Below are 24528 nucleotides of genomic sequence, written 5' to 3'. Positions count from 1 at the left end.
TACTATGATTGCTTGTTAAGCTATAGAAAATACCGATTTACTTACCGATTAAATACCGATTTTTCTTACTATCGAGTCATAGTAAATTTGTACACACTGTAAGTTTCTTTTAAAGATTGTATTCTAGCTTATTTAAAAGTAACTACCATCATACAATTTTTCTCGATCATTTGTTTACGTCCGAGTTCTCTTTAAAATCGTAACTTGCATGGAAGAATACCACGCAAGTATACGTGCGTGTATAAAGGAATCAGTCACAATTTGCCATCTAGCGACAATTTTGAAGAAATACATACTACGTTATAGATGTTACCTTAAAGACAGATAACAACATTATCGGTATGCGAACTAATTATCAGTTACGAGTAAATTAAAACTTATCAAAAAACATCAAGATGGCAGTACTATACATAAATTTGGTGAGTTGTTTAGAATTTATCGAAACTTTTCGTCCTAGACTGCTCGAATATTCATCATTAAAGCTGAAAAGACCCTGCGTGACGATGGGTTAGAATCTGTGCTTAACAGCAGATTGGATGATATCGTTACAATCGCATACAAGCTATAAGAATTTTAAAACAAATTGCAATTAATTTGAAACTATGAAAATATTTAATAGCATCGCAATAAGAAACGCGATAATATTCATTTTTATATTTTTCTTTTTAATTTTTCGATAGATACATAATTTTCTCACTGTTTATCGATAGCGAACACATATGCCTAACAATGTACATAAAAGAGAGAAAGACGATGATGTATAGATGAACTAAATTGTTTGATTCTAATATCTGTTATTCCATCAGCTATCGTCTGAAAAAATAGCAAATATTACGTAATAATAATAACAACAACAACAATAAGAACAACAACAACAACAACAACACAACAACAACAATAATATATACTGGAAGATTTTATCATTACGAAAAGAAATATAGTCGCTAGATCAACTTTGGAAAAGACACAACAAAGCCTGCGCGTAACCTTCGTAATACTATAGAAACGCAAGCTTATATCTCAAGTGACGTGTTCGTCAAAAGTCAAAGTCATTAAAGGGAATATGCGTAATTGCTGCAATATATGCTATGCGTAATAAATGAAATAATAGGATTTTGTTTTAAAAAGCGTAATGACTGGGGACGATATATGACAAGTACTCAATTCACTTTACTTTCAATATTTATCTTAATAATAATAATAATACAATTAACATTATAAGAATTCCTTACGCTAGTATACAACTTTTTAATCTTACATAAATAATACATAGAATATTGACAGAGATGCGTAGATATTCGTAAATATATGTGCAAAATCTCTCTTACCTACATTCAATCTGCGCTAAACCCATACTTAATGCTTATATAATAAAAAAGTTGCAATGTATCGAATTTGATAATTATCACACAAGTACATCTGGAACCCGTAAAGTACGGCCCTGCGTTTAGGATCACGCATACCACACACATATGTATTTCTCGAAAGTAACGACAGAGCATTCGTGACTACGGAAAAGCATGAAGTAACTTTGTAGGTGTGCGGTTAACACCGCACACGTAAACATGTATACGGAAGTGTAGGCGTACAGTCACCAGGTGTAAATCGTGCATTTTCGTAACTGTTCGGCACTCGTTCAGCGTTCTTTCGGCGCTCTCTCACATCGTGTTCAGTGGCGTTCAGTGGCATTCAGTACTGCACGGCGTGTGGTTGTGCGTAGCGTCGCTTGGTGACTATAGTATCGTACGTAGTCTACTTTCCAACGTGTATTTCAAAAAAACAGAGCCTTCGAGAAATTTACATTTCTTGCAAAGGAACGTTTCTCTGATAATTTTTATTACCAAACTTCGAATTTATTAAAATTGTGATTTTTTCGTAATTCAATCAGCAAAACGTATCAATCGTCTTTGTACAAAGAAAAAGAGAGGTCATCGTTGCATTCGTCTTTGCGTTCATTCGTTCGGTAAGTATAACTTCCGAGTTTGTTCGTCGTCACAGAAAGAGGGGGGAAAGGGGAGAGAGAGAGAGAGAGAGAGAGAGAGAGAGAGAGAGAGAATGGGTGAGTGAGTGAACAAGAACGGGGACGACATGGAACAGCGTGTCTAATATTAGAAAGGCCGTGTTAATTTTTTTGAAACACTCGCTCATCTGAACAAAAATGACGATGTACGATGTGCTTGTGCTGTCGTGTCGTCTTTTCTCGATGAGAGTAAAGCGGCAACCAATAGGAAGCAATCTTCCTTCGCGCCGTTATTTCTCTCTTCACGTTCCATTTCTGTTCATCTTATCTTTTCAAGTTGGAAAAGGTTCGTAAAAGTTATACCTGAGGATTGGTACGATGATGTACTGTATAGAGTGAAAATGGCTCTTCGTTGTGGCATGGCACAATCATATTTTCTACTTATCAGCTAGATATTAGATATCTATTAAATGTATTTTATTTTCCGACGTAATTACATCTTTTCGTTTCTTGTTTGCTTATTATTGCTGCTGTTGCTACCACTGCCACATCATTCATTTTTTTCATCGACAAACTACTTTTTTAGGTGATATTAAAGAGAAGAAACAGTTACTCCTCGATCGATTAATCAATTCTCTTTCACAATTCTTAGTCAAACAATAACACAAAGCTTTTGCGCAACTCTTTTTGCAATTTTTCCAATTTCTCACGATTTAAATCAAATTACAGAAATAAGACAACATGCACTTTTATTAACTATTAACATTCCTCAAGGATGGATTATTGTAACCAAATATTTGCAAATTTGATTACGAAATTGCCATAGTGACAACAGTAAAAATGTGATAAAAGGTTCAGAATTTTACGTTACAGTTATAAAGACGCTAATTCGAACGTTGACCCGGCCGCCATATTGAATAGAAGTTAATGCATGTGACAAGTAAAAAATCACTTCCTTTGGAACGTACAATATGTTGTAAAAAAACGCACTGAATATTCAGTGATAGAACATAAAATAAACTACATTTTTACTTTTACAAAATAAATATGACCGATGTAGTTCACGGTAATGCCTGTTACACTATCTTAAATATTCCTGTAGAAATTGTATTCATTATACAATTTTTATAGAATTATTTATTTTCGTTAGATATGCGTATTTATATGAATTTTTTAATTATTAAAAATACCATCATTCTGGAACCGAAAGTCAAGTCAAACCGAATTATTTATGGATCTTCGTTCCAAATAATTTCATGTTTGGTATATAAATTTCAAGTTAATCCATCCAGCATAAGTTTCGTACCTAAAAACGAAAATAATGATCGTTATCGAATTGGCTATCGAATAAATGAATGCTAACTTAGAAAGATAAGATTCTAATTATAATCAATCATTTCACTGAATCGGTGAACGGGATCTAATGTAATATTTTCAAAAATAGATAAATAAATAGTCTTCGCTCATAATTCGTATTCGCTGTACAAGAAATAATCATTTTGTTAATTGAAACGTTTTCTTTCTTTTTTACGATTTGACTCAAAGGATTCAATCGGAATATCAAGTTTTAATTAAAAATTTAACATTTGTCGATTTTGCTTATTTGTTAACCGATGACATAGCGTAATTAAGTCAAACATTTTTAAAATGATGAATATTTATAAAGATTATATTGACCAAGTACCAAGGTCCAATATCGTCCGTGTCTTTAATAGTATTATTAGTAATTCAAGAATCGTGACGTATATTTTCGAACGTCCCTGAATTATTAGTACTTAGTATATTATACTTAGTCATATGGTACTTACATACGAATGTAAGTGAAAACCTTTAAGATATCCTATATTCACATTTTAGCTATCTAAGTGATTAATCGGTTGCCCCTTATCACTTCTACTTAGGAGAATTCATTCCTCTTAGACCACCAAAAGGTATCTGAAATTGTCATTAACAATCGTCAGTTCCTTGCCATACTCTTATTTAATCACAATATGCAATAATTTATAATTATGAGCTTATAATAATGAAAATCTTTCTGTCTACGAAAATTGTCTAATCAACGTATTAACATTATCATTAAGGTCGAAACTAATGTGAAAGCTGAAGCAATGCCATCTAAATTTCTCTCGTCTTGGACTTTGCTACGTTGGACAGACATTCGACGCATCAGAATGTTGGTATGCATACATAAGTATGCATACAATTTACTTATTTATTCTATATTGTATACAAAACAATCGGGCAATATTAAACTTTCGTTTTGTCGATGATGAGAATCATAAGCATAAATTAATTAATTGATCGCTAACACGTTCGCGAGATAGACCTAATTGCATTAAATGGTATTACCTATCCTCCCGATAGGCTGCTCAATAGGCCAGTTGGTAAATCCTGGACTTAATCGTGAACCGACGACTACTCTCGCGACCCTGCAAAAAGGACGATTTTATTTCAAATCGTTTTTTTGTCTTCATAGTTAAACGAACTGCAGGCTTAAACAGTTTATGTAATTTGAACTATTATGCCAATGAGCCTTCAATCCAGGGAACCATATGCTCTTCGACTACGTCGCCTTCTCGGTCGCATGGATAACTCTTATAAACAAAATCTTATAAAGACGAGATATAACGAATTCCTATCTACAGTTCCGAAAACTTCCTTTTCAGTATTTCGAAGCAGACAGCCTCTTCTTCGTATTAGTTGTAATGCTACTGTCGATCGATTACATTTTTATTTTTTAATCATTTCGTTATATATTGTTTAACATATTTAACGACTCGTTAGTCATAATTGTTTTTTTTTTCCAAATCTTTTTGCTCTATTTCTAAAAGAGGAAACAAAACGAATCAAATGTCGGCGAAGGACATGAAAAACTTCGTCGAAAAGATTAGTAATTATCTTACAAACTATATGCGATACTATATCCATAACGATATATGTACAAACAAAAAATATGTAGCACGTGCTTGACCCACTTTAATTCTTTTAGCGTAATTGTATAGATTGGTCGTTGTCCATTGCGAAATAGTATTATGATACGGCATTGGTTCTTTTCCAGTGAAAGACGCATGTCTCAATCATATTTTACTAGAAAGAAATAAAGTTTCTTCTACGTTTGCTTTTTTGTCGTCTAGAGTTTTCCGATTCAACGATGTAGACAAGTAGTAATATTCTTATCGATATATAACATATGCGCATATGCATAATATGCATAATTGATATATCGATAAGAATAAAAATAATATCGAACTTACAACGATTATATTAAACATGCATACATATATAAATAATCAGATCGCGTACAACGTTTGATTCTATTATTTGAATGAACATAAAATATATTTTCTTTATCGTAATCTTTAAAAAGGATCAAATAAGGAGCAATTATTAAGATCCGTTTTTAGTTCCTATTTTAATTCAAATAAGAGACGTTATTGTTGACTTTACGAAAGAAAGAGAGAGAGAGAGAGAGAGAGAGAGAGAGAGAGAGAGAAATCCCGGCGAAGTAATATTGACCATCAAGCGAGCGTTGTCCATTTGTTGCATGTCGATAAATATACGAAATACAAATCATAAGCATATTTTCGTTTGGCGATTCGAGAACATTGTTACCGTAGTGTAAACTTGCTCGAGGTTAGGGATTAGTTTCGTACGAACTTTCACTCGTTTCTCGTGGAAAGTCGTAAGGTTATCCCGCGTATAGATACTTTCAAGCGAGGTTGAGATATGAATTCAAATCATACGCAGTTATTCGAATCAAAGCTCATTTTTTTACGTAATTCAAATGTTTATCTTTCATGTGAACATTCATTCTTTAAACGTTAAAAACTTCGAACGACCACTGAGATTAGAATGTTTGATGAAGAAAAGCAATCAGTGTTCTTATTTTGATCATATTTCGCGCCAACGAGAGCAAGATGTAAGTACTGTGTGCAATATCATGTAACGCGTATACGACGAATATATATAGACGTTCGCCGCGTAGAGTGGCGTGCGAGCGTCGTATTTGGTGTACACCCGGTATTACGTAAGAGTTTGATACGATCGGTGATGTGCATTATGTATCGTCCAACCGTGCTCTTTCTTTCTTAGTAGTTTACAATTTCGAAAGTATCATTTTTCATTGATAACTCAGCTTTTCCTAGCATTTTTTGTAATGCTTTGCAGTATACAATACAATTGTTTATTCACATAAATATGCTAAATTGTTTCAATTATGATTCTTACCCTTTCTTGTACAACAAAACTATCGGAAAATACACGTCCGTTCGCATTAATAACACTCTACAGTTGTTTTTTATTTTGATCATGCTGAACGCGCCTTTTTTTCTTAACACTTGCACGTGTACGCATGCGCGTATACGCGCATGTGCCTCAATTTATAGCAAAGAAGAGAGGGAGAAGGCGCGTTGGTTGGACGATGAAGCCTCGGCCAAAGTTCAAGCTGCGTTGTCTTGATCACGAAACTCTGTCTTTAATCATCGAATACGGCCTTGATAATACAGGTGTTATTGCGGAGATACGAGTTCCGTTTCCTTTAATATAAGCAGGTATCATCTACGGCCTGCTATTTAATACTTTCAAACTTCAAAAAGCAACATCTTTGGAATAACGTAACCATTGGAATATCATCGTGTTCATACATCGAATTCACTTTCATCTACGTTCTTCTATCTTTCAAACCATAAAAAAAATATGATAAAATGATAAAACGCAAGACGTAACAGTATAGCAAACTTTATTTATGCGTGACATTCTTGTTTATTAGCTTATTGTGCAATTTTCACAGACGCACACACGCGTACGTATTCGCACACGCATATGTATACGCGCGATCATGTCCGCATGATAATTGCGACTTTAACTAAGGTCAACTGCTTCTACCCTGCATCTTCGTTCTCGATGCTGCAACTTCGCAATGGGCATTTGCCGTGCAAAGATGCGAGCTTCCCTCGTTAGTAATTTTCGGTAGCATTTACAAATTTTTTTTCTTTTCAGATACATAGAAAAGTGGTACAGAAATGGCGGAAGCTCATTCAGCCGTCGCCTTTAGTTTTTCCATCACCCACGAAGGATGGGACGTGAATTTCGATCGAGAAGTACTCAATCTCGTTTGGTTATCAGGTGTACGCTCCTGGAAGAAAAGATTCTTTAGATTTATGGTGAGCGGAAGAAAATACGCGACAATCCGATAGCAACTAATTTATTTGTTTGTATTTTAGAATAATTTGAAGAGCGGTGTGTATCCTGCATCTTTAGGAAGCCTCTGGCTTACCATAGGCATTGTCACCGCAATTCATTTCGCGGGCTACAAAGTTCCTTACGATCTCGTTGGAAAAGTTACACCATATCTTTCTGGGTAAGTTTAATAATTTGAATTCAAATTTCTTACTTTCGAGAAAAATAACGAAAATAATAGTAATTAGTTCAGCAGTGATACTTGTTCACAAGTATCAACAAGGAGCAATTTTTCTATTCTTATTCTTTTGTAGATCTTCAATACTCGCACATCTAGCTGGTTCGTTCATGATCGGACTTCTCCTGTGGTTGGTCGTTATATATATGTTACGATACGTACTAAAGCTGCTGCTGATCTACAAAGGCTGGATGTACGAATTAAGAGGCAAACATAAAAAACTATCAAGAATGACACAGATATGGCTTATTTTCGTAAAACTTCTGTCTGGTTGGCGTAAACCCATGCTTTACAGCTTTCAAGGTTCGCTGCCTCGCCTACCACTTCCTACGGTAGAGGATACGATGAAACGGGTTAGATAATGTTTTTTTTTTGTTTTCATATTATTCATAAAAAACTCAAAATAATAAAAGGCGAAAGAGAGGAGGTTTCGAATTAATGATTCGAGTCAAGAGAAAAGAGAAAGTGAAAAAAAAAGAGGAAGTTCCCATTAAAACATCTTCAAAAAGGCTACTTAGTCAATTACAAGTAATACTTTACAATTATTATTGTACAGTAAAATAATTTACTATGTATTTCTAAACAGTATCTCCGAAGCGTTAGACCTCTACTGGACAATGAAAATTATACTCGTATGGAGAGATTAGCGAAGGAGTTTCAAAATGGTATAGGCGTGAAACTTCAACGATACTTAATACTTAAATCTTGGTGGTCTACCAATTACGTATCTGATTGGTGGGAGGAATACGTTTACCTTCGAGGTAGATCGCCGCTCGTTATAAATTCAAATTTCTACGGAATAGATGCTATTCTTATGCATCCAACTACGAATCAAGCTGCACGTGCCGCCAGCACTATTCATTTTTGTTTACAATACAGACGGCTCATTGAGCGTCAACAACTCGAACCAGTTAGTACGATATTATACAAAATTAATATATCGTATATTAATGATATTATATTTTTCGTATGACGATATACATCATCCGAGAGAATTATATTTTTTCTGATTTCCAGATTTTACTGCAAGGTATAATTCCTTTATGCTCCTGGCAATATGAAAGACTATTCAATACCACAAGACTTCCTGGTATTGAAACAGATAAAATAGTTCATTATCAAGACTCTAAGCATATAGTTGTACATCACAGAGGAAGATATTTCAAAGTTCTTATTTATTACAAGAATAGGATTCTTTTACCCTGTGAAATAGAAATGTAAGGGCGTTTTATATTCAAATAGCTATCTTATATTACATATATTTTGCGATTTTTTATTTTTCGTTATTCTGTTTTTTATAAAAAAAAAGTATTCTCTCCAAGATTTATTATAATCTATGAATGTTTATTACATATAGACAAATTCAACAAATTTTGGATGACAAATCTGAATCAGCAGAAAGTGAAGAAAAATTAGCTGCATTGACAGCTGGAGAGAGGAAACCTTGGGCAGAAGTCAGAAATGAATATTTCGCCAAAGGAATAAATAAAGCTTCCTTAGATATAATAGAAAAATCGGCATTTATTGTCGTTTTAGATGATTTTCCATATGAATACGATCCTGTAAGTAATTACAATTTTATCAAAGATAAACGTATAAATTGATATATTAATATGAAACGTTTAATATATCTTCAATTAAATGCTTATACAGTGATTTTCTATTTCTAGGAACATCCTGAAAAGTTAGACAATTATGGCCAAATTTTGTTACATGGTAAAGGCTATGATAGATGGTTCGATAAATCTTTTACTTTGTGTATTGGGAGCAATGGAAGGGTAAGAAATAAAAAGTAACAAATAAATGTATAATTTACAAAATAGTAAATGTAAAGCTATTTTAACTGTTGGATATTTTACAGATTGGTTTTAACGCAGAACATTCTTGGTAAGTTTTTCTTCTATATAGAAAAATGCATTAGGCACGAGTAATAATTTCGTGATAAACTGATCGTATCCAGATGACGATGAGGAAATTAAAATATTATCAATATTAGTTGATTAATTTGTTGAATTTGTTGTTATACTTTTTTGTTATTATTTATTCCCTATTTAATATTTCTTCATTCGATACTTCAATATTTCTTCATTCAATAACGATTGATTTCATACATAAGAGTTATCAACTAATGAGTTTCACAGATCAAGCTGATATTAATTTAATATAAGAATCATTGAAACACAGAAATAATATATTATTTTCGTGCGATTGCATGAGTATTTATAAAATTGTGTGTGTGTGTGTGTGTGTGTGTGTGTGTGCGCGCGTGTGTGTGTGTGTGTGCGTGCGTGTGTGTGTACATACATACATACATACATACATACATACATACATATATATATATATATATATATATATATATATATATATATATATTAGTACTTATTCTGAGATGTGTAAACAATAAGTAAACAATAAGTAATGCAGGGCAGATGCTGCGGTGATGTCACATTTGTGGGAATTCTTAATATATGAAGAAGCCTGCAATCGAGAGTAAGAACCTTAATTCAAACTGAATGGTTTATAAATCATTAAATTTCTTTATCATCTTCTCTTTCATAGCTGAAAGCTTAGCATGATATGTTTATGTAGATTATTGGTGTTGGTAATATTTTGCTTTGTATAAACTAAGAAAACTACCTAAGTGTTAATCTTCATTCAAATAAAATAATTATATTTGACAGGAAATTTTACAGTGATAAACAATAAAATATAGTTTGTTACTGTATATAGATTTATAAAGAGTATTTCATCTAACTTGTGCATCTTTATTGCTTATTATGATACTAGAAAATATTTTTTTTAAAATTATTGAATCCGAAAGAAATAATATTCTGAGAAACGAAAAATTTTACTCGAAATTTCGAAATCATTAATGTCCGTTTTTCTTACTACAGTTTATTATAACTTATAAAAAAATGAATTTATCTATGCATATGCGTTTGTTGATCTTCACACTTTTACATTTTTGGACATATTGAATGATTTCTTTGTACTTTGTACTCCTGTATTTATTTGTGTACACTGCTATCGCTCCAAAAATGATCAAAATGGTTATCAGTTTCTAAAAATGTATCGGAATTAATAGAAATCATTTTGAACTCCTAGATTAACCTTCCAAAATAATTATTTTACATTAAAATGCTTAAATTTTTGACCATTTCATTTCTTTCAAACGTTACTTTCTTATTCAAGGTCCACAAATTCATATTGTTATATTCGTCTTTTAATAAACTACAATACTCTCGTAAGACAAATATGTCAATCCACTTAAAAAAGTATTAGTGACCTTGAAATCTTAAATCAAATTATATTACAAAAAAATTTGGTAACAGACTATTATCTCCTTTGGATTAAACAATTTTGCATTGGATATTTTTTATTACTATCAAAAGCAACAGAGATATTTCAAATGTTCAAATTAGATAAGATTATACTTTGTATATTTTCCTAGCATGAAAGTTTCGAACTTTGTATATATTTTTATTTCTTTGTTTCAGTCTATAAGGTATCACTGATGAGTACTTGACAGTAAAAGAAAAATTCAAAAAATACATGTTAATTATTTATCCATATTTTGCCTTCTGCTTCTTAGGGCTGATGCTCCTGTTATGGGATCTCTCTGGGAATATGTTATTGCTAGTACTATGGAGACAGGGTAATTCTCTTTCCATGTTTGTATTTTATGCAAATTGCTAAATATTTAATAACACTAAGCAATCCATATCTTTTATTGCACTTCCCAACCACTGCATTAAATATTCCACTATATTAAAAAATAAACTCGTTAATAACGTGCTTACAAACTAATGCTTTAATAAAAAATTCTCCACTGCTTCTTGTTTAAATATGTAATCATTATTATTCTGAAAGAATTACAACTGTAATTAGTAGGTTGAGAAATATAACAATAATTATTGTGAAATAATTAAATTATAATTATCTCAATAATACTCCTTAGTTTTAACCACTATTTATCTATCAGATATAAAGAAGACGGACATAACAAAGGTACTCCAGAATTTATACCACCAATCCCTACTCGACTTCAATGGGATTTATCTTCAGAATGTATTGAATGTATAAATCGTTCTAATGAGGTACTACTTTTACATTTATAGTAATCATCTGCAAATACGTAATCATGTGTGTAAAAATTATTAATTACTTTTTAAATTATTAGGTTGTTCAAAAATTAATAAATGACATTGAATTACGTATCTACGTACACAATGAATATGGTAAAGGCTTTATGAAAGCTAGTGCAATGTCACCAGATGCATATATACAAATGGCTTTACAACTAGCATATTATCGTGATGCTGGAAAGTTTAATCTCACTTATGAAGCTTCCATGACAAGATTATTTCGTGAAGGCAGAACAGAAACTGTTAGACCATGCACTATTGAATCTGCTGCATGGGTAAAGGCCATGGAAGATAAGAATGCAACGGTAACATAAATATAATAGTCATATTAATATCTATTAAAAAGAAAATGTGAAAAAACTGCCTTTTCCATTACAGTTAGATAACAAATATAGGTTACTACTAGCAGCGGGACAACAACACCAAAAAAGTTGTCAAGATGCTATGTGTGGCAAGGGTATAGATAGACATCTTTTCTGTTTATATGTAGTGTCTAAATATCTTGAAGTGGATTCTCCATTTTTGAAGGTACTTGCTAAAATGTCTCAAAAATAATTTGAAACAAAAAAAGAAAATAGTTGTAAAGAAAAGAAAATTATTTAGGAAGTTTTAAGCGAACCTTGGCGATTATCTACATCTCAAACTCCACATGGACAAACATCAAAGTTGGACTTAAAAAAATACCCCGATTGTATTTCTGCTGGTGGTGGATTTGGTCCTGTTGCTGATGATGGTTATGGGGTTTCTTACATCATTGCTGGAGAAGATGTTATATTCTTCCATATCTCTAGTAAACGTAGCTCACTAGTGACGGTAATATATTATAAGAAAAGATTAAATTAATAGCAAAACATAGATAAACTAGTAAAAAAATTATTTTCTAAATTTATTTTCATCATTATCTATTTTTTACAGGATGCTGCTAGATTTGCACGCCAAATAGAAAAGGCATTTGCTGATATGAAAAAATTGCTTTTAGAAAGGAAAAAAATTCAACAGCACAAAAATGGCTCCACATAAGGAATTTATTTATTGGTGCATTAAAAGGCTATGAAGCACATATCAAAAATTACTACAAACTATAAAAAAATTCTTCCTACTATTTTGAAGAGTACATAAATATACACAAATTTGTACTCTTAATTATTTTTATATAAATAATTATTACAAACGAAATTTGCCAAAAACAAATCCAATATTGAGTATCTGTGCAAAAAAAGAAAAAATCTGTTATATATGCTATTTTTCGATCAATAATTTGTTATATTTCATTATACAATATTCTTTTATATATCTCTAAATGCAATATCAACATCAATGATATAAGATTTAATTTTAACTTTTCTATATGCATATATACAATTAGGAATAATAATGAAAGAATGTTGCGAATATAAAGAAGTCCAATTTAAAAATAATATCTTTTTCGCGTGTAACATTAGAAGAAAACATTCGCTATCATGTTCAACTACTGGATTATATTTACCAGTACAGCTTCGAGTATCATTAGAGAAACGGAAAATCAAATAATCATTTAATATATTTTAAATCTTGATATATTTGATCAATATTTTTATCACAATGGCAAGATGCCTAAAATTAAGATTGAAATTTATTCTTCAAAAATAGTATGAATCAAGTCAATTTTATATGTGTTATTATATTATCAAAATGATTAAATATGTGTTAAGTATTAAAGGTGTTACAGTACGTCTCAACACCAAATTTATAAACAATGCAATCGCATTTATATTGAAATTGCAAATATTCAATTTTTTATTTACATATTTAATTACATTAAATACTCACTTTGTTGATTACAACAGCTACAATTACAATATACTATTCTTATCATAGCTATTGTATCAATATGTGACTGTCATATATAAATAGTATTCGAACCTTGTGACTAGATTAAATCTGATTGAAAACTTTAGAATGTTTATTACTTGTACAAATGAGACGTCACGAACGCCTATAATATTATGTGATCATATGAAGTTTTAGTATAATTAAATATTTAAAAATGCCATAAACTAATATCTGCAACCTATCAATGCAAAATTTTGTAATGTCTCATTTTATACTAGAAAGTTAATATTATATTTTCTTTAATATGTGTTTGTTAAAGGTATTGTTAGAGGTACTGGTGCTCTTAATTAAAAATATTTCAAATATTTCAACATTTGTCAATACAATTATTATTCTCTTTTTATTATATTTTTAGTAAAAACTTTATCTAATCATCTATATACATCTAATTAAATACAAATCTTTGGTTATACATTACAAAATACTTGATATCTCAAAGAATATAAATCTTGAAGAAACTACAGATTATTATCGCAATCTTTAATTATAATCGACTTCCAACAAAAGCATTACTTATGTTTTAATATGTATAAACGACATTTATGCTATTTAAATACTAAAACGTAATTTTAAAGATTTATCAATGCAATATAATTTAGCAATTTTTATCATATTCATTTATATAGTTATATATTATCCTTTGTTGATATTTGTACAAAAATATGTAAAATTGCAAACATATTTGTATTATTAATATATAGCATAATAAATTTTACTAATACTATTATATTATATGTTTAATTTTGCTTTTAAAATCATATAATTTATACAATTGTAAAAAAAACACGCTATAAAATATGTATCAATATAGCACACAGTTATTATTTCTTTATATTTTTTTCTTCTTTAGATATTTGGGTTTTCAATATTTTGTCTTTCTTTCCAGTTTTGTGCTTATTTGAAATAACAACATTACGTAATGTAGAATGAAGAAATCTTTTATTGACAGTCTCTCTAGGCTTTACCCATCCAGTAGGACCCATTATTTCAGCTCTTTGTGCACCAAGTTTTGCTTCTTCAAGTAAAGCTTCAACAGCAAGTCTACATATATAATATTCAAATAAAGATAAATTAATTTTAACGTATAATGTAAATATTTTCTTTAAGGAGTATATTAATAAGATATTAAACATACTTATTTAATTCTTCATCATCCATATTCATTGCTTTTTATTACAGACTAGTGAGCCTGATATAAAAAGAAGTAAGTCTATAAAGTAAGAAAACTAAATTAGGTGCTAAATTTAAATGTTAAACATGTATATACAATATAACATATGAACTTACGAAAACAGAAGAGAAATTCTTGCATTTATAAAAATATCAAACTCAATACAGCAAATTATAAAAAATATGTTATACAACGTAGTAAAAAAAAATTATTAATACACTTTGCTAAAAGATGTGAATATCTTAATAAGATTTATTGCTATATTCTAATATGCACTAAATTCACTGGTTGATAAACTTCTCAGAATTGAAACGGATCAATCATATTTTTTGATAAAATTAATTATATAGTAATGTATCACTATATGCTATATGAATTATTAATACACTAAATTATATTAAAACTACGATAAATAACGAGGACATCTCTTCCGCTTACTTTATCAATTTCCACCATCGATGAACTTTTCTAGCTGTTATTAGTTGTCACACCTGATTTGTGTGGTGATGTGTGGGAAAGGGCGTACGTACATACATAAATGTACGTGTCTGTGTATGTACGTACATACATTGTGTACATTGATGTATGTATGTATGTTTCAATAAACCGTATATTTATTCAAAGTTTGCTCAATTCGCAGTACAACATGTATGCAAGAGCAAGATACCAAGCTTTTAACTGTAAACTACACACATGCATATATATATCTTTCAAAAAAAAACATGAATAAATGATGTTTATACTCTAAATTTTTTTCTTTCGCTTACTAGGTAGCGTCCTAGTCGAAACTATTCGAAACATCATTGCGTTTATTTTATTAGAGAAATATACGGGAATTTATGCTGTATAATTCTAGCAAGTTTTTTGCTCGACTTTCAATTTACGTATATTTATTTGTGTTGTATATAAATAAGAGCATTGTAAACTTTGAGATTTTAATATTATTGAGTTTTCTTTTCTTATATATCTCCGATAGTAATGTGTGAAGTATAAAATATCACGTCAAGCCGGTAGTTAAGACTTAGAAATAGAAAGTATTATTTTCGTAATCATCCTTACTTTTTGGATTACTGTTTTTGTCGATAATATAGTGTGTTTTGATTCTTATAATTTTATTCAAAATCAAAATAATGTTTATTACTACTTTATTTTTTTTTTACTATTTTTATATAGGAATGTAGGATAATGAATGTTTCCAAGAAATAGCTTGGCAAGATGACAAAGATTTGAAACTTGTGAACTTTTTATTTATCATTCCTTTTTCTGTTAATTTTTATACATTTTGGATAACAAAAAATGTCGCAAACGACAGAAATAGTGCAAATATCTGGAGAAATTATAGAGGAAGGACATGAAAAAGCCCAAATCAATGCTCCACTACAAGTAGTCAGAGTACCTGTCAAACATGCCAATCTTGGTATACGTAGTCATGCAATGTACATATCCATAAATATTTTTATTACTTAACGAAATATAAAATAAATATCATATCTATATTGTAATTCCAGATCGTGCATCTCTTTAACATAATACTGTGTTTTTGATATTCAATATTTTTTTAGGGATATGAGTACAATGGTCGAGCTGACATCATTCAGTACACTTGGAAAAATACAACCCTTTTTAGTTACAATCACAACCACTGCTGCATTATTAGTTGACTTGCATTGTCACTTAACAGACAAAGAAGTATGTGGATATTTGGGTGGTCATTGGGATATTAATTCACATAGTAAGTATATTTTGTATATATATTAATATATATAATAAATTTTGTTTTTATATTAAATAGTAATACATAAAGAATTACATTGTTCATCAACTCAGATCTATCTATAACTTGCGCATTTCCATGTCGATATTCTGGCAAAGATAAATCAGCTGCAGCTGCTGTAGAAGCAGAAATTGCAAAAGCTATGGAATGGAAACATGTAACTCTCGTTGGTTGGTATCATTCTCATCCTAGATCGCATGCTTCACCATCTCTCAGAGATGTTGATGCGCAATTAGATTATCAAATTAAAATGAAAGGACCTAGTGATAATGGTTATATGCCTTGTGTTGGTTTAATATGCTGTGAGTTTTTTCTCATTTTCTTTGCCATTATTATAAAATTTTTTTAAAGAGTTTAACATCAGTTTTTAATATAATTATAGCTCCTTACAACATGGATGGTAATTGTTATGAATCAAATTTTAATGTCTTTTGGTCACTGCCACCTCCTGAAAACCGACCTCATGAATATCCACGCCCTATGCTTCTTAGTTATACTTTATCTCAAGAACATTTTCTTGCTCAAGATACATTAGAAGAAATAGTAAGTTAAATTCCTCTGATTAAATGAAATATTGAATTGATAAAATATGACAATTCTATACTATTTTCTTTCAGAGGCGATGCATAGAATATTATAGAAGTGAAGGAGGTATCGATTTTACTACTAATTTTAATAACAATACTACGTATCTTGAACGTTTAAGAGTAAGTATTTTTTAATAAAATCGTTTAACAGTTTATGGAAAACATAAAGAATTGTATTTTTATTTTTATTATCCAGTGTTCTTTAGCATCTAAATTACCTGGACGTAATCGTGCTAATGGATCTTACTGGGATATAATCAGAGAAATGATTTGTCCTGGTTCAAAAGATGGGAATACACCAGAATTTCTTACTGTTAAGTTTCCACTTGTACCAGTTTCTGAATCTCTTGTTCCTCCAGTCCCACCCGGTGTTAGTCTTCCAACATACAACGCAGCAGTCTTTTTGGCACCTGTAAACTTTAAACCTGACAGTGCCATAATTACACCAACATCTAAACCATTCGTTATGCAACCATCTACTTCTAGAGACAATATCAGAAAAGATAGTGCTACAGGGGCAGATACGGCATCGATAACACAAATAAAAGATGGAAATACTGCCATCTCAAAACATATGTCGCAACCAGAAATGATCAGAAGTTTTCAATCGGGTGAGCTTACTGTATCAGTGAAAAACACAAAATGCGATTACGATTTTGCACCTGCAGATTTTGCCAAATTACCCAATCCTGTTGGAGCTGATATTACAGGCAATAAAAATCGGACTTCAACTACCCCAGATTTTCCTTTAACAGACATTACACAACAGATTACAAAGTTTCAAGACTTCACGAAATTAGCGAATTTCTCTGCTGCTGATTTAGCCAAATTATCTGGTTTTCCAATGCCCGATTTTACAAGAACATCGTCGCCTTCGCCATCGGCATATATGAGAAATATAGCAAATTTATTCGGTCCTTTTGGTAAAGTTTCACCCGCGAGAGACACAGATGGTACAGAACGTAAAATAAATGAATTTTCAATCGGTGAAGTGACTCAGTCGCCATTTAAACCTACGTCAGGAACCGCAGATCTTAAAAATTTCTCTATTGGTGCGGAAGATTATTCTAGTGGAAAGAAATTAGACATTCAAAATGATTCTAAACTTGGTCGATCGAATGAATATCAAGGGACTGAGGATCTATCGAATTCTTCAAGCATTAAGTCTGATTTTGGCGGCATGCTTGATATGACCAATTTGCATAAAAAGCAACAACAAGCTCAAATTGGCGATATCAATGAAACATCACTTAATTTATCGAAGGATCGCCAATAATTCTTATCTGACATCAATTCGCTCAACAATTGAATATGTAAACATTTCGAAAGTTTATAGTATACTCTTTATGAATTTGTGTATATGCGTTCACGCACATGTGTTTAAATAATCATATTTAAGGATTCTTGTATCAAACTACATTTTTATATTCTCGTTTATTCTTTATCAATGAAACATTGTTATCTTTTTTTATAAACAAAAAAATGCTTCTCCTATCTTCTATGTGTATGTATATACATTTTTACCATACATTGGGAATGATATTTTAAAAAAAAAAGAAGTAAACTATATTTGCGATATTATACAAGTTTTAATAAATGTTAACGTAATTGATTAAATTTTGAAATAAGTAGATGATAACAAAAGAGGGCGCTGGATGGCGCGTTAAATCGAACATGGTTTTTACGCATCATGTCACGTTACATTTTCACACACTTTCTATTTCGTATAAATGATAAAAAAATATAACTTCTTTTTTCTTTCCTTAAAATTACATTTCGATGTAAAATCATTTTGAATTACCTCTTTTTATATCATGGTGTAAATACAAAAGTATATGGTGTGTGAAAGTGAATGATATATTTTTAACTTGGACCCACTGAATAGGCTATGTCGCAAGTTTTAAGTGGTAATCTGAAGATAATTTGTATTTTTTACGAAATTAATATCAAACGTCAAAGAAGAGAAAGATAATTAAATATTAGCTAAATATATCTACAAAAACAAAATGGATGAGTTACCACTTACCGAAGATCAGTTGTTACAGAAACATAAACGAGAACGAAAAGAATTACAAGGTACTTTATTGACTTTTATTAATTCTAACTTATTATTGTGTTAATGTCGCAATAAAAATATCAATATTTTCCAATCAAAAATACTTTATTTATTATGGCTATACTGTAATTAACAAAAATTGTAATACATAAATAATATATCTGTATTATATATCGTAGCTCAGATACAGATACTGAAGAAATCAATCTGTAAAGGTGATAAAAAGAAAAAAAAAGAAGTTGCAGATGAAATAGCACGTAAAGAAGAGAATTTAGAAAAAAGGCAAGATGAAGAATTAGCCAGATGGAAAATATCTCAAGTTACATTGAATGATACGGATACAGAGAATTTAGAAGAAACATATGATATAAATGATATAGAGTCTAAAGAATCTGAGAAAGTACAACAGAGGATTTCTAAAGCTCAACGAAGAAGATATAAAAAAGAAAATGCAGAGAGAGAACGTAATCAAAGAATTATAGAACAAGAAGCATTTGATGTGTATGGTAAGAGAAATGTTGAGATGCAATCTATACAAAAAATTCTTTATGAACGTGATTTAATGTTATATGAAATTCCAAGCGATGGTCATTGGTATGTTACATAATTTATAATATTTTTAAGATATGTATAAATAACATTGAATTAATAGATTAATTAATGTACGATCATTTATTTCTTTTATTTCAGTTTATACAATGCAGTTGCGCATCAACTTAAAATGCTTGGAGAAATCCCATTTAGCCTACATGATCTAAGAATGAAAACTGCCATATATTTAAGACAAAATAGAAATGATTTCTTACCATTTATTTCAAATCCAGATTCTGACCAGTTATTATCACCTGAGCAATATGAAAAATATTGTAATGATATAGTTGAAACTTGTACTTGGGGTGGTGCAATCGAGGTAAATATTGTAATAAATTTTGTAATAAGTCGCATAATATTGTAAAAGTGTGTGTTTTTGTGTCATTTATATATTGTAAATATGTGTCTAATGCAGTTGCAAGTATTGTCACGCATTTTGGAACGCCAAATTGAAGTCATCCAAGCCACAGGTACTCCCTACATCGTTGGAGATGAATTCAGTAAGAAAAAAAGAATAATATTAACTTACCATCGTTATATGTATGAATTAGGTGCTCATTATAATTCTGTTACAAAATTTGTCAAAGAAGATGAGAGCTGATCATACTCATTCTATTATACTTAAATAACATTTATCTTAATACAAACATTCACTTATTATATAACGTGATAAATAATTCTGATTTAATTTTATATATATCAGATTTATTAAACATGTTAAGGTTGATAAATACATTGAAATAACTAATAGTATCCAATACCTAATTTTCTCAAATCATGCAAATATTATCATTATATTAATATTTTATAGATTTAATATGGTAATAAAAATAATTCAGTAGTCATATTTATTATTTTATTATTATTAGTTATCAATGCTCATGATAAAGCTTCACATTTCCATAATTTCAAAATATTTTTTTTTATAGAAGTTTATTTTTTAAACATTAAAGCAGTTTTAATATTAACTTTTATAAAGTAAACTGCTATGTTTAATTATATGAGCTATAATCCAAAAATATTTTTAAAACTAGAAATATGAACAAAATTGATTAATACATGTCATAAAAATTAATTAATCAACTAGTCTTTTATTTTACTGACCCAATTGTAAAGAAAAACTTGTTTTACATTAAGTAGAATGATAGTGATTTACTGACTTGATAAAATTCAGGTATTAGAAGTATTCAAATAAGATCAATTAAAAAATGTAGTAATTTACAAAAGAACAATTACGATGCTGTAAAAATATTATCTAAATACACAGTACATATCAACAATGTTCTAAGATAAACATTTAGTTTGTTGGTAACATTTCTCTATATATGGTGGTAACATTCTAATATTTCACATAAGAATTCATATATTTCAAAAAGAATTTACTCTGCAACCAAATTATCCATATTCAACATTTTAAAAAGGAAATGATAGATTTATATAAAATCGGCAATAATATTCGTGAAAATATAGAAGTTATCATCAATTAATTGACAGAACATCATTGGGAAGGACGTATTTCATTGAATATGCAATTAATATTTTTCATAAGATATGAATCAGCGAGATGTTATCGATTTTTTCTTGCATAATTATATTCAATTAACTCATATACTTTTTATTGTGTAGATTACGTATTGATCAATGACAATACGAACGAACTGCCAATTTAGTATTTGACTTTTATAATATTGATTTTATATTTACTGTTGAATCGTTCTTGTTTTAAAATCTTAGTATTTAAATCAAAGGAAAATGTATTCTCTCTCTCTCCCTTTCCCTCTCTTCCTTCCTCTCTTTATGATAGAAAGCATATATTATATAAATAATATGAAATACCATGAACATATTTAAGTTAGAAAAATAAGTTACGAAATCTTGTAAATATCAATCTGTGTCAACATGTTTCCATATGAAGTAAATAATATACAAGATACTTGATTATCGTTATGGCATTAATTTATTTAGTTTATATAGTAATTAAATGTTCTGTAAATTAGTATAAAAGATAAAAGCTTTTCCATTATTTTTCACAAGACTCTTTAATATTGTCATTAGACTTATCTTCAGATATCGATTTATTTTTGTTTGGTTCATCTGGTTTCATGGCTGGAAACAGTAATACCTCCTGAAAAAAATATTTGGTACTAAGTGTAATTTACATTCTTTGTTTAAATTATACTATATAAATATTACCTTAATATTATTTGAATCCGTCAAAAACATGCAAAGTCGATCTATACCCATCCCCCAACCTGCAGTTGGAGGTAATCCATATTCTAAGGAAGTGCAGAAATTCTCATCTACCATTTGAGCTTCCTCATCTCCTGCTGCTTTATCTTTTGCTTGCTGTTCAAATCTAAAAAAAATAAAAAAGAACAAAAACAACAACAGAAAATTGTTTCCTTTATTTTTTTGAGTTGAAAAGACAAATGAAAAGCAAAAAATACCTTTCTCTTTGCACTAGGGGATCATTTAATTCTGTATATGCATTACAGATTTCCTTCTTCATAATAAATAACTCAAATCGTTCTGTAAGGCCTGCATCTGAACGGTGCCATTTAGCTAATGGAGACATTATTTGTGGATGATCTAATATGTAAGTAGGATTTATACATTTTTCTTCTATAAATTCACCAACAAGCTGCCAATATTAGAAATATTACCATTTAATCAATAAAATTCTCCATTATATCGAGATTCTTTTATATCAATATAGATACCCACTTTATCTAATAACCTGGCAGTTGTTCTTGGTGGAGGACACTCAATCTCATGCTTTACACAAAGATCATTAAGCATTGTATTGGCTTCCAATATATCAAGCTTATCAGCATCTGGTAATTTTACTTTCAAAATTTCCTCTAAAGTTTTCATCATCGATATCCGTTTAAACGGTGGTGTAAAATCTATCTCTACTACTTCTCCATCAACTCCGTTTGGATGATACAGTACTTTGTAACTACCGTGAATAGCTTTTACCATTCCGGAAATCAAATCTTCTGTAATAGACATGAGATCATGATAGTCAGCATAAGCCATATAAAATTCACATGTCGTAAATTCAGGATTATGCGTCATGTCAATGCCTTCATTTCTGAACTGTCTACCAATTTCATAAACTCTGTCTATACCACCAACAACCAACATCTATATAAAATATAAAAATTTGTTTATTTACATAACAATGTAGACTGTTTCTAATCGTATATAAATAAATTGTATACCTTGTGATAAAGTTCTGGAGCAATTCTCATATACAAATCCATATTTAATTCATTATGATGAGTAATAAAAGGTTTGGCTGTAGCACCACCAGCTATCATACTCATCATAGGAGTCTCAACTTCTAAGAAACCTAATTCATCCAAAAATTTACGCATATATGCAATTATTTTTGCTCGAGTGTAAAATATTAGTCGCACTCTGTCATTTAAAATAAGGTCTAAATAACGTTGACGGTATCTTGTTTCCTAATGATATAAAAGTTTATCATATATTATCATTATTATACCTAATGATATATAATATTTATCATATAAAGTATGCAATCTTATTAGTTATTATAGTATTTAAGATATTTACTTTATCTTTTAATCCAAAATGAAGATGCGGTAACATATGCAAACAAGGAGTAAGAAGAGTAATACTTTTTGGCATAATAGAAAATTCTCCTTTTTTGGTTTTTCCAGGATTTCCAATTACACCGATTATATCGCCTCTCCTAATTTTGGATGTGTCCTTAGCAAATTTATCTTCTCCTTCATAATGCCTTGCATTTGCCATTACTTGTATTTTAACACCCTCTCCTCTAAGGTCATAAAAAATAAGTTTGGCTCCAGACTCTCGTATTGCATGCACACGGCCAGCTATGCTGTAAATTTCTTTTTCAAGAATTTCTCCATCTTTTACAACAGAACTAAATTTTTCAATAAAATTTTCTAATGAAATTGATACATCAAATTTATGTGGATATGGATGTTCATTTGCAGCTTTAAGTTGTTCAATTGCTTGAGTTCTCAACTTAAAATATTCCTAGGAATAAAAACAAGTATGAAACATATGTGAAAAAGAAGTACGTTTTGTGGTTGAATATGCTACATTGTAACTTGATATACTAATATTCTTTACATTTGGATTGATTTCTTCTTCTTTAACGACCTTTTTCTCTGGAGTTTTAATAGAGATCTTCTTCGTTTGTACGTTTTGAACTTCTTTTGTAGCCCTTTCTGCTTCTTTTACTGCTTTTTCATTCAATTTCTGTTCTGCCTTTAAACGCATCTTTAACTCCCTAAGAATAATATACAAAACAATATATAAAACAACGAATTTTTCCTTTGCACCACTATGATAAATATCTTTTATAAAAGTACAAACTTTATAGAAAATCGGCTTGAAGTTATTTGATAGAATGTAGCTTGAATTTTAGTGATATGCAATTTATTTAATGCACTTACAGACTTATCAATACAAGTAAAAACTTTGGTTAGATTACTTAACATAATCACAAAATTCTCACTATATGTATACTTATCACAAGAAATATATACATGCGTCTACAATAAGAGCATCAGATCAAAAATTTTTCGTAAAGTTATCACTATTTTTATATAGAAAATATCTCAAACTAGCCAACCGTTCGTAAAGCAACGTGGCCGGTCTGTACAAAGGACTGATCACCGACACGTCAAAATCATAGAATATTAACGGACACGGAAAAGCATTTTCATATAAACATTTTCATGAAATCTTTATTAACAAAAATACAAAACAATATTTGCACTTCTTTTAATTGATTTACTTACTTCTTGGAAAGCTTTTCTTCCGTTACATCAGCCATCGCAAAAAAGTCTCATACAATATTTCCAAATAGATGTTGGCGAAACTGAATATTTGTTAATCGTTTTTGCCTGTCCACATTTATTTCAAATATACTAAAATATGATTTGTAAATAT

The 24528-nt window shown here is 30.0% G+C and overlaps 4 protein-coding genes and 2 long non-coding RNA genes across 17 annotated transcripts; 3 read left to right on the top strand and 3 right to left on the bottom strand.

Annotated features, from left to right (window-relative positions):
* Nucleotides 1-1512: 1512 nt before the first annotated feature.
* On the top strand, nt 1513-14123 carry LOC127061764 (carnitine O-palmitoyltransferase 1, liver isoform). 5 transcript variants are annotated; one of them, XM_050989077.1, is made up of 15 exons: nt 1513-1963; nt 6959-7122; nt 7183-7319; nt 7453-7729; nt 7963-8286; nt 8394-8593; nt 8734-8938; nt 9047-9154; nt 9238-9263; nt 9804-9869; nt 11362-11476; nt 11560-11829; nt 11903-12052; nt 12128-12337; nt 12440-14123. In XM_050989077.1, exons 2-15 carry the CDS (start codon nt 6982-6984, stop codon nt 12542-12544), a joined length of 2334 nt encoding a protein of 777 aa, XP_050845034.1. In that variant the 5' UTR covers nt 1513-1963; nt 6959-6981; the 3' UTR covers nt 12545-14123. The 5 variants fall into 5 exon arrangements, with proteins under 5 accessions (XP_050845034.1, XP_050845038.1, XP_050845037.1 ...); XM_050989081.1 differs by lacking the exon at nt 9804-9869 and adding an exon at nt 10972-11034 and having other exon boundaries at nt 1514-1963; XM_050989080.1 differs by lacking the exon at nt 1513-1963 and adding an exon at nt 2101-2306.
* Nucleotides 2693-6296, bottom strand: LOC127061771 (uncharacterized). The gene is made up of 4 exons (XR_007780953.1): nt 6188-6296; nt 4310-4389; nt 3769-3895; nt 2693-3266 (listed from the first exon to the last, which is right to left on the bottom strand). It is a non-coding gene; the product is annotated as an uncharacterized LOC127061771 (long non-coding RNA).
* A 73-nt stretch (nt 14124-14196) lies between the features above and the next one.
* On the bottom strand, nt 14197-15151 carry LOC127061770 (uncharacterized). 2 transcript variants are annotated; one of them, XR_007780951.1, is made up of 3 exons: nt 15006-15151; nt 14532-14606; nt 14197-14437 (listed from the first exon to the last, which is right to left on the bottom strand). It is a non-coding gene; the product is annotated as an uncharacterized LOC127061770 (long non-coding RNA). The 2 variants fall into 2 exon arrangements; XR_007780952.1 differs by lacking the exon at nt 15006-15151 and adding an exon at nt 14684-14835.
* Nucleotides 15058-18423, top strand: LOC127061765 (uncharacterized). 5 transcript variants are annotated; one of them, XM_050989086.1, is made up of 7 exons: nt 15058-15150; nt 15880-16003; nt 16130-16299; nt 16395-16643; nt 16724-16884; nt 16959-17048; nt 17125-18423. In XM_050989086.1, coding segments are annotated over exons 2-7 (1752 nt in total). In that variant the 5' UTR covers nt 15058-15150; nt 15880-16001; the 3' UTR covers nt 18205-18423. The 5 variants fall into 5 exon arrangements, with proteins under 5 accessions (XP_050845043.1, XP_050845040.1, XP_050845042.1 ...); XM_050989083.1 differs by having other exon boundaries at nt 15075-15154; nt 15741-16003; XM_050989085.1 differs by having other exon boundaries at nt 15076-15154.
* Nucleotides 18424-18560: 137 nt separating this feature from the next.
* On the top strand, nt 18561-21773 carry LOC127061768 (deubiquitinase OTUD6B). The gene is made up of 4 exons (XM_050989091.1): nt 18561-19004; nt 19164-19578; nt 19675-19894; nt 19991-21773. The coding sequence occupies exons 1-4, from the start codon at nt 18935-18937 to the stop codon at nt 20174-20176; spliced, it is 891 nt and encodes a 296-aa protein (XP_050845048.1). The 5' UTR covers nt 18561-18934; the 3' UTR covers nt 20177-21773.
* LOC127061767 (lysine--tRNA ligase) lies at nt 21514-24525 on the bottom strand. 3 transcript variants are annotated; one of them, XM_050989088.1, is made up of 8 exons: nt 24378-24525; nt 23704-23863; nt 23158-23607; nt 22800-23045; nt 22300-22722; nt 22023-22216; nt 21769-21931; nt 21514-21700 (listed from the first exon to the last, which is right to left on the bottom strand). In XM_050989088.1, the coding sequence occupies exons 1-8, from the start codon at nt 24410-24412 to the stop codon at nt 21596-21598; spliced, it is 1776 nt and encodes a 591-aa protein (XP_050845045.1). In that variant the 5' UTR covers nt 24413-24525; the 3' UTR covers nt 21514-21595. The 3 variants fall into 3 exon arrangements, with proteins under 3 accessions (XP_050845045.1, XP_050845044.1, XP_050845047.1); XM_050989087.1 differs by lacking the exon at nt 24378-24525 and adding an exon at nt 23950-24288; XM_050989090.1 differs by lacking the exon at nt 24378-24525 and adding an exon at nt 24030-24284.
* Nucleotides 24526-24528: the final 3 nt, after the last annotated feature.

The sequence above is a fragment of the Vespula vulgaris genome, chromosome 2 (genome assembly GCF_905475345.1).
Source record: "Vespula vulgaris chromosome 2, iyVesVulg1.1, whole genome shotgun sequence".
Taxonomy (NCBI): Eukaryota; Metazoa; Arthropoda; class Insecta; order Hymenoptera; family Vespidae; genus Vespula; species Vespula vulgaris.
Note: the sequence above shows the minus strand (reverse complement) of the source record. Positions and strands in the feature narration are given on the sequence as shown.

What these genes read in the sequence shown, in the direction of transcription:
- LOC127061764 (XM_050989077.1), top strand. Translation starts at nt 6,982, where the DNA reads ATGGCGGAAGCTCATTCAGCCGTCGCCTTTAGTTTTTCCATCACCCAC. An exon ending in TTTAACGCAGAACATTCTTG is followed by an intron (nt 9,264 to 9,803) that starts GTAAGTTTTTCT and finishes TAAGTAATGCAG; the next exon opens with GGCAGATGCTGCGGTGATGT. An exon ending in TGGATTCTCCATTTTTGAAG is followed by an intron (nt 12,053 to 12,127) that starts GTACTTGCTAAA and finishes AAAATTATTTAG; the next exon opens with GAAGTTTTAAGCGAACCTTG.
- LOC127061765 (XM_050989083.1), top strand. Translation starts at nt 15,864, where the DNA reads ATGTCGCAAACGACAGAAATAGTGCAAATATCTGGAGAAATTATAGAG. An exon ending in TTGTGTTGGTTTAATATGCT is followed by an intron (nt 16,644 to 16,723) that starts GTGAGTTTTTTC and finishes ATATAATTATAG; the next exon opens with CTCCTTACAACATGGATGGT. An exon ending in AAGATACATTAGAAGAAATA is followed by an intron (nt 16,885 to 16,958) that starts GTAAGTTAAATT and finishes ATTTTCTTTCAG; the next exon opens with AGGCGATGCATAGAATATTA.
- LOC127061768 (XM_050989091.1), top strand. Translation starts at nt 18,935, where the DNA reads ATGGATGAGTTACCACTTACCGAAGATCAGTTGTTACAGAAACATAAA. An exon ending in ATTCCAAGCGATGGTCATTG is followed by an intron (nt 19,579 to 19,674) that starts GTATGTTACATA and finishes CTTTTATTTCAG; the next exon opens with TTTATACAATGCAGTTGCGC. An exon ending in CTTGGGGTGGTGCAATCGAG is followed by an intron (nt 19,895 to 19,990) that starts GTAAATATTGTA and finishes TGTCTAATGCAG; the next exon opens with TTGCAAGTATTGTCACGCAT.
- LOC127061767 (XM_050989087.1), bottom strand. Translation starts at nt 24,074, where the DNA reads ATGTTAAGTAATCTAACCAAAGTTTTTACTTGTATTGATAAGTCTGTA. An exon ending in CTCCAGAACTTTATCACAAG is followed by an intron (nt 22,723 to 22,799) that starts GTATACAATTTA and finishes TATTTTATATAG; the next exon opens with ATGTTGGTTGTTGGTGGTAT. An exon ending in CGGATTCAAATAATATTAAG is followed by an intron (nt 21,701 to 21,768) that starts GTAATATTTATA and finishes TATTTTTTTCAG; the next exon opens with GAGGTATTACTGTTTCCAGC.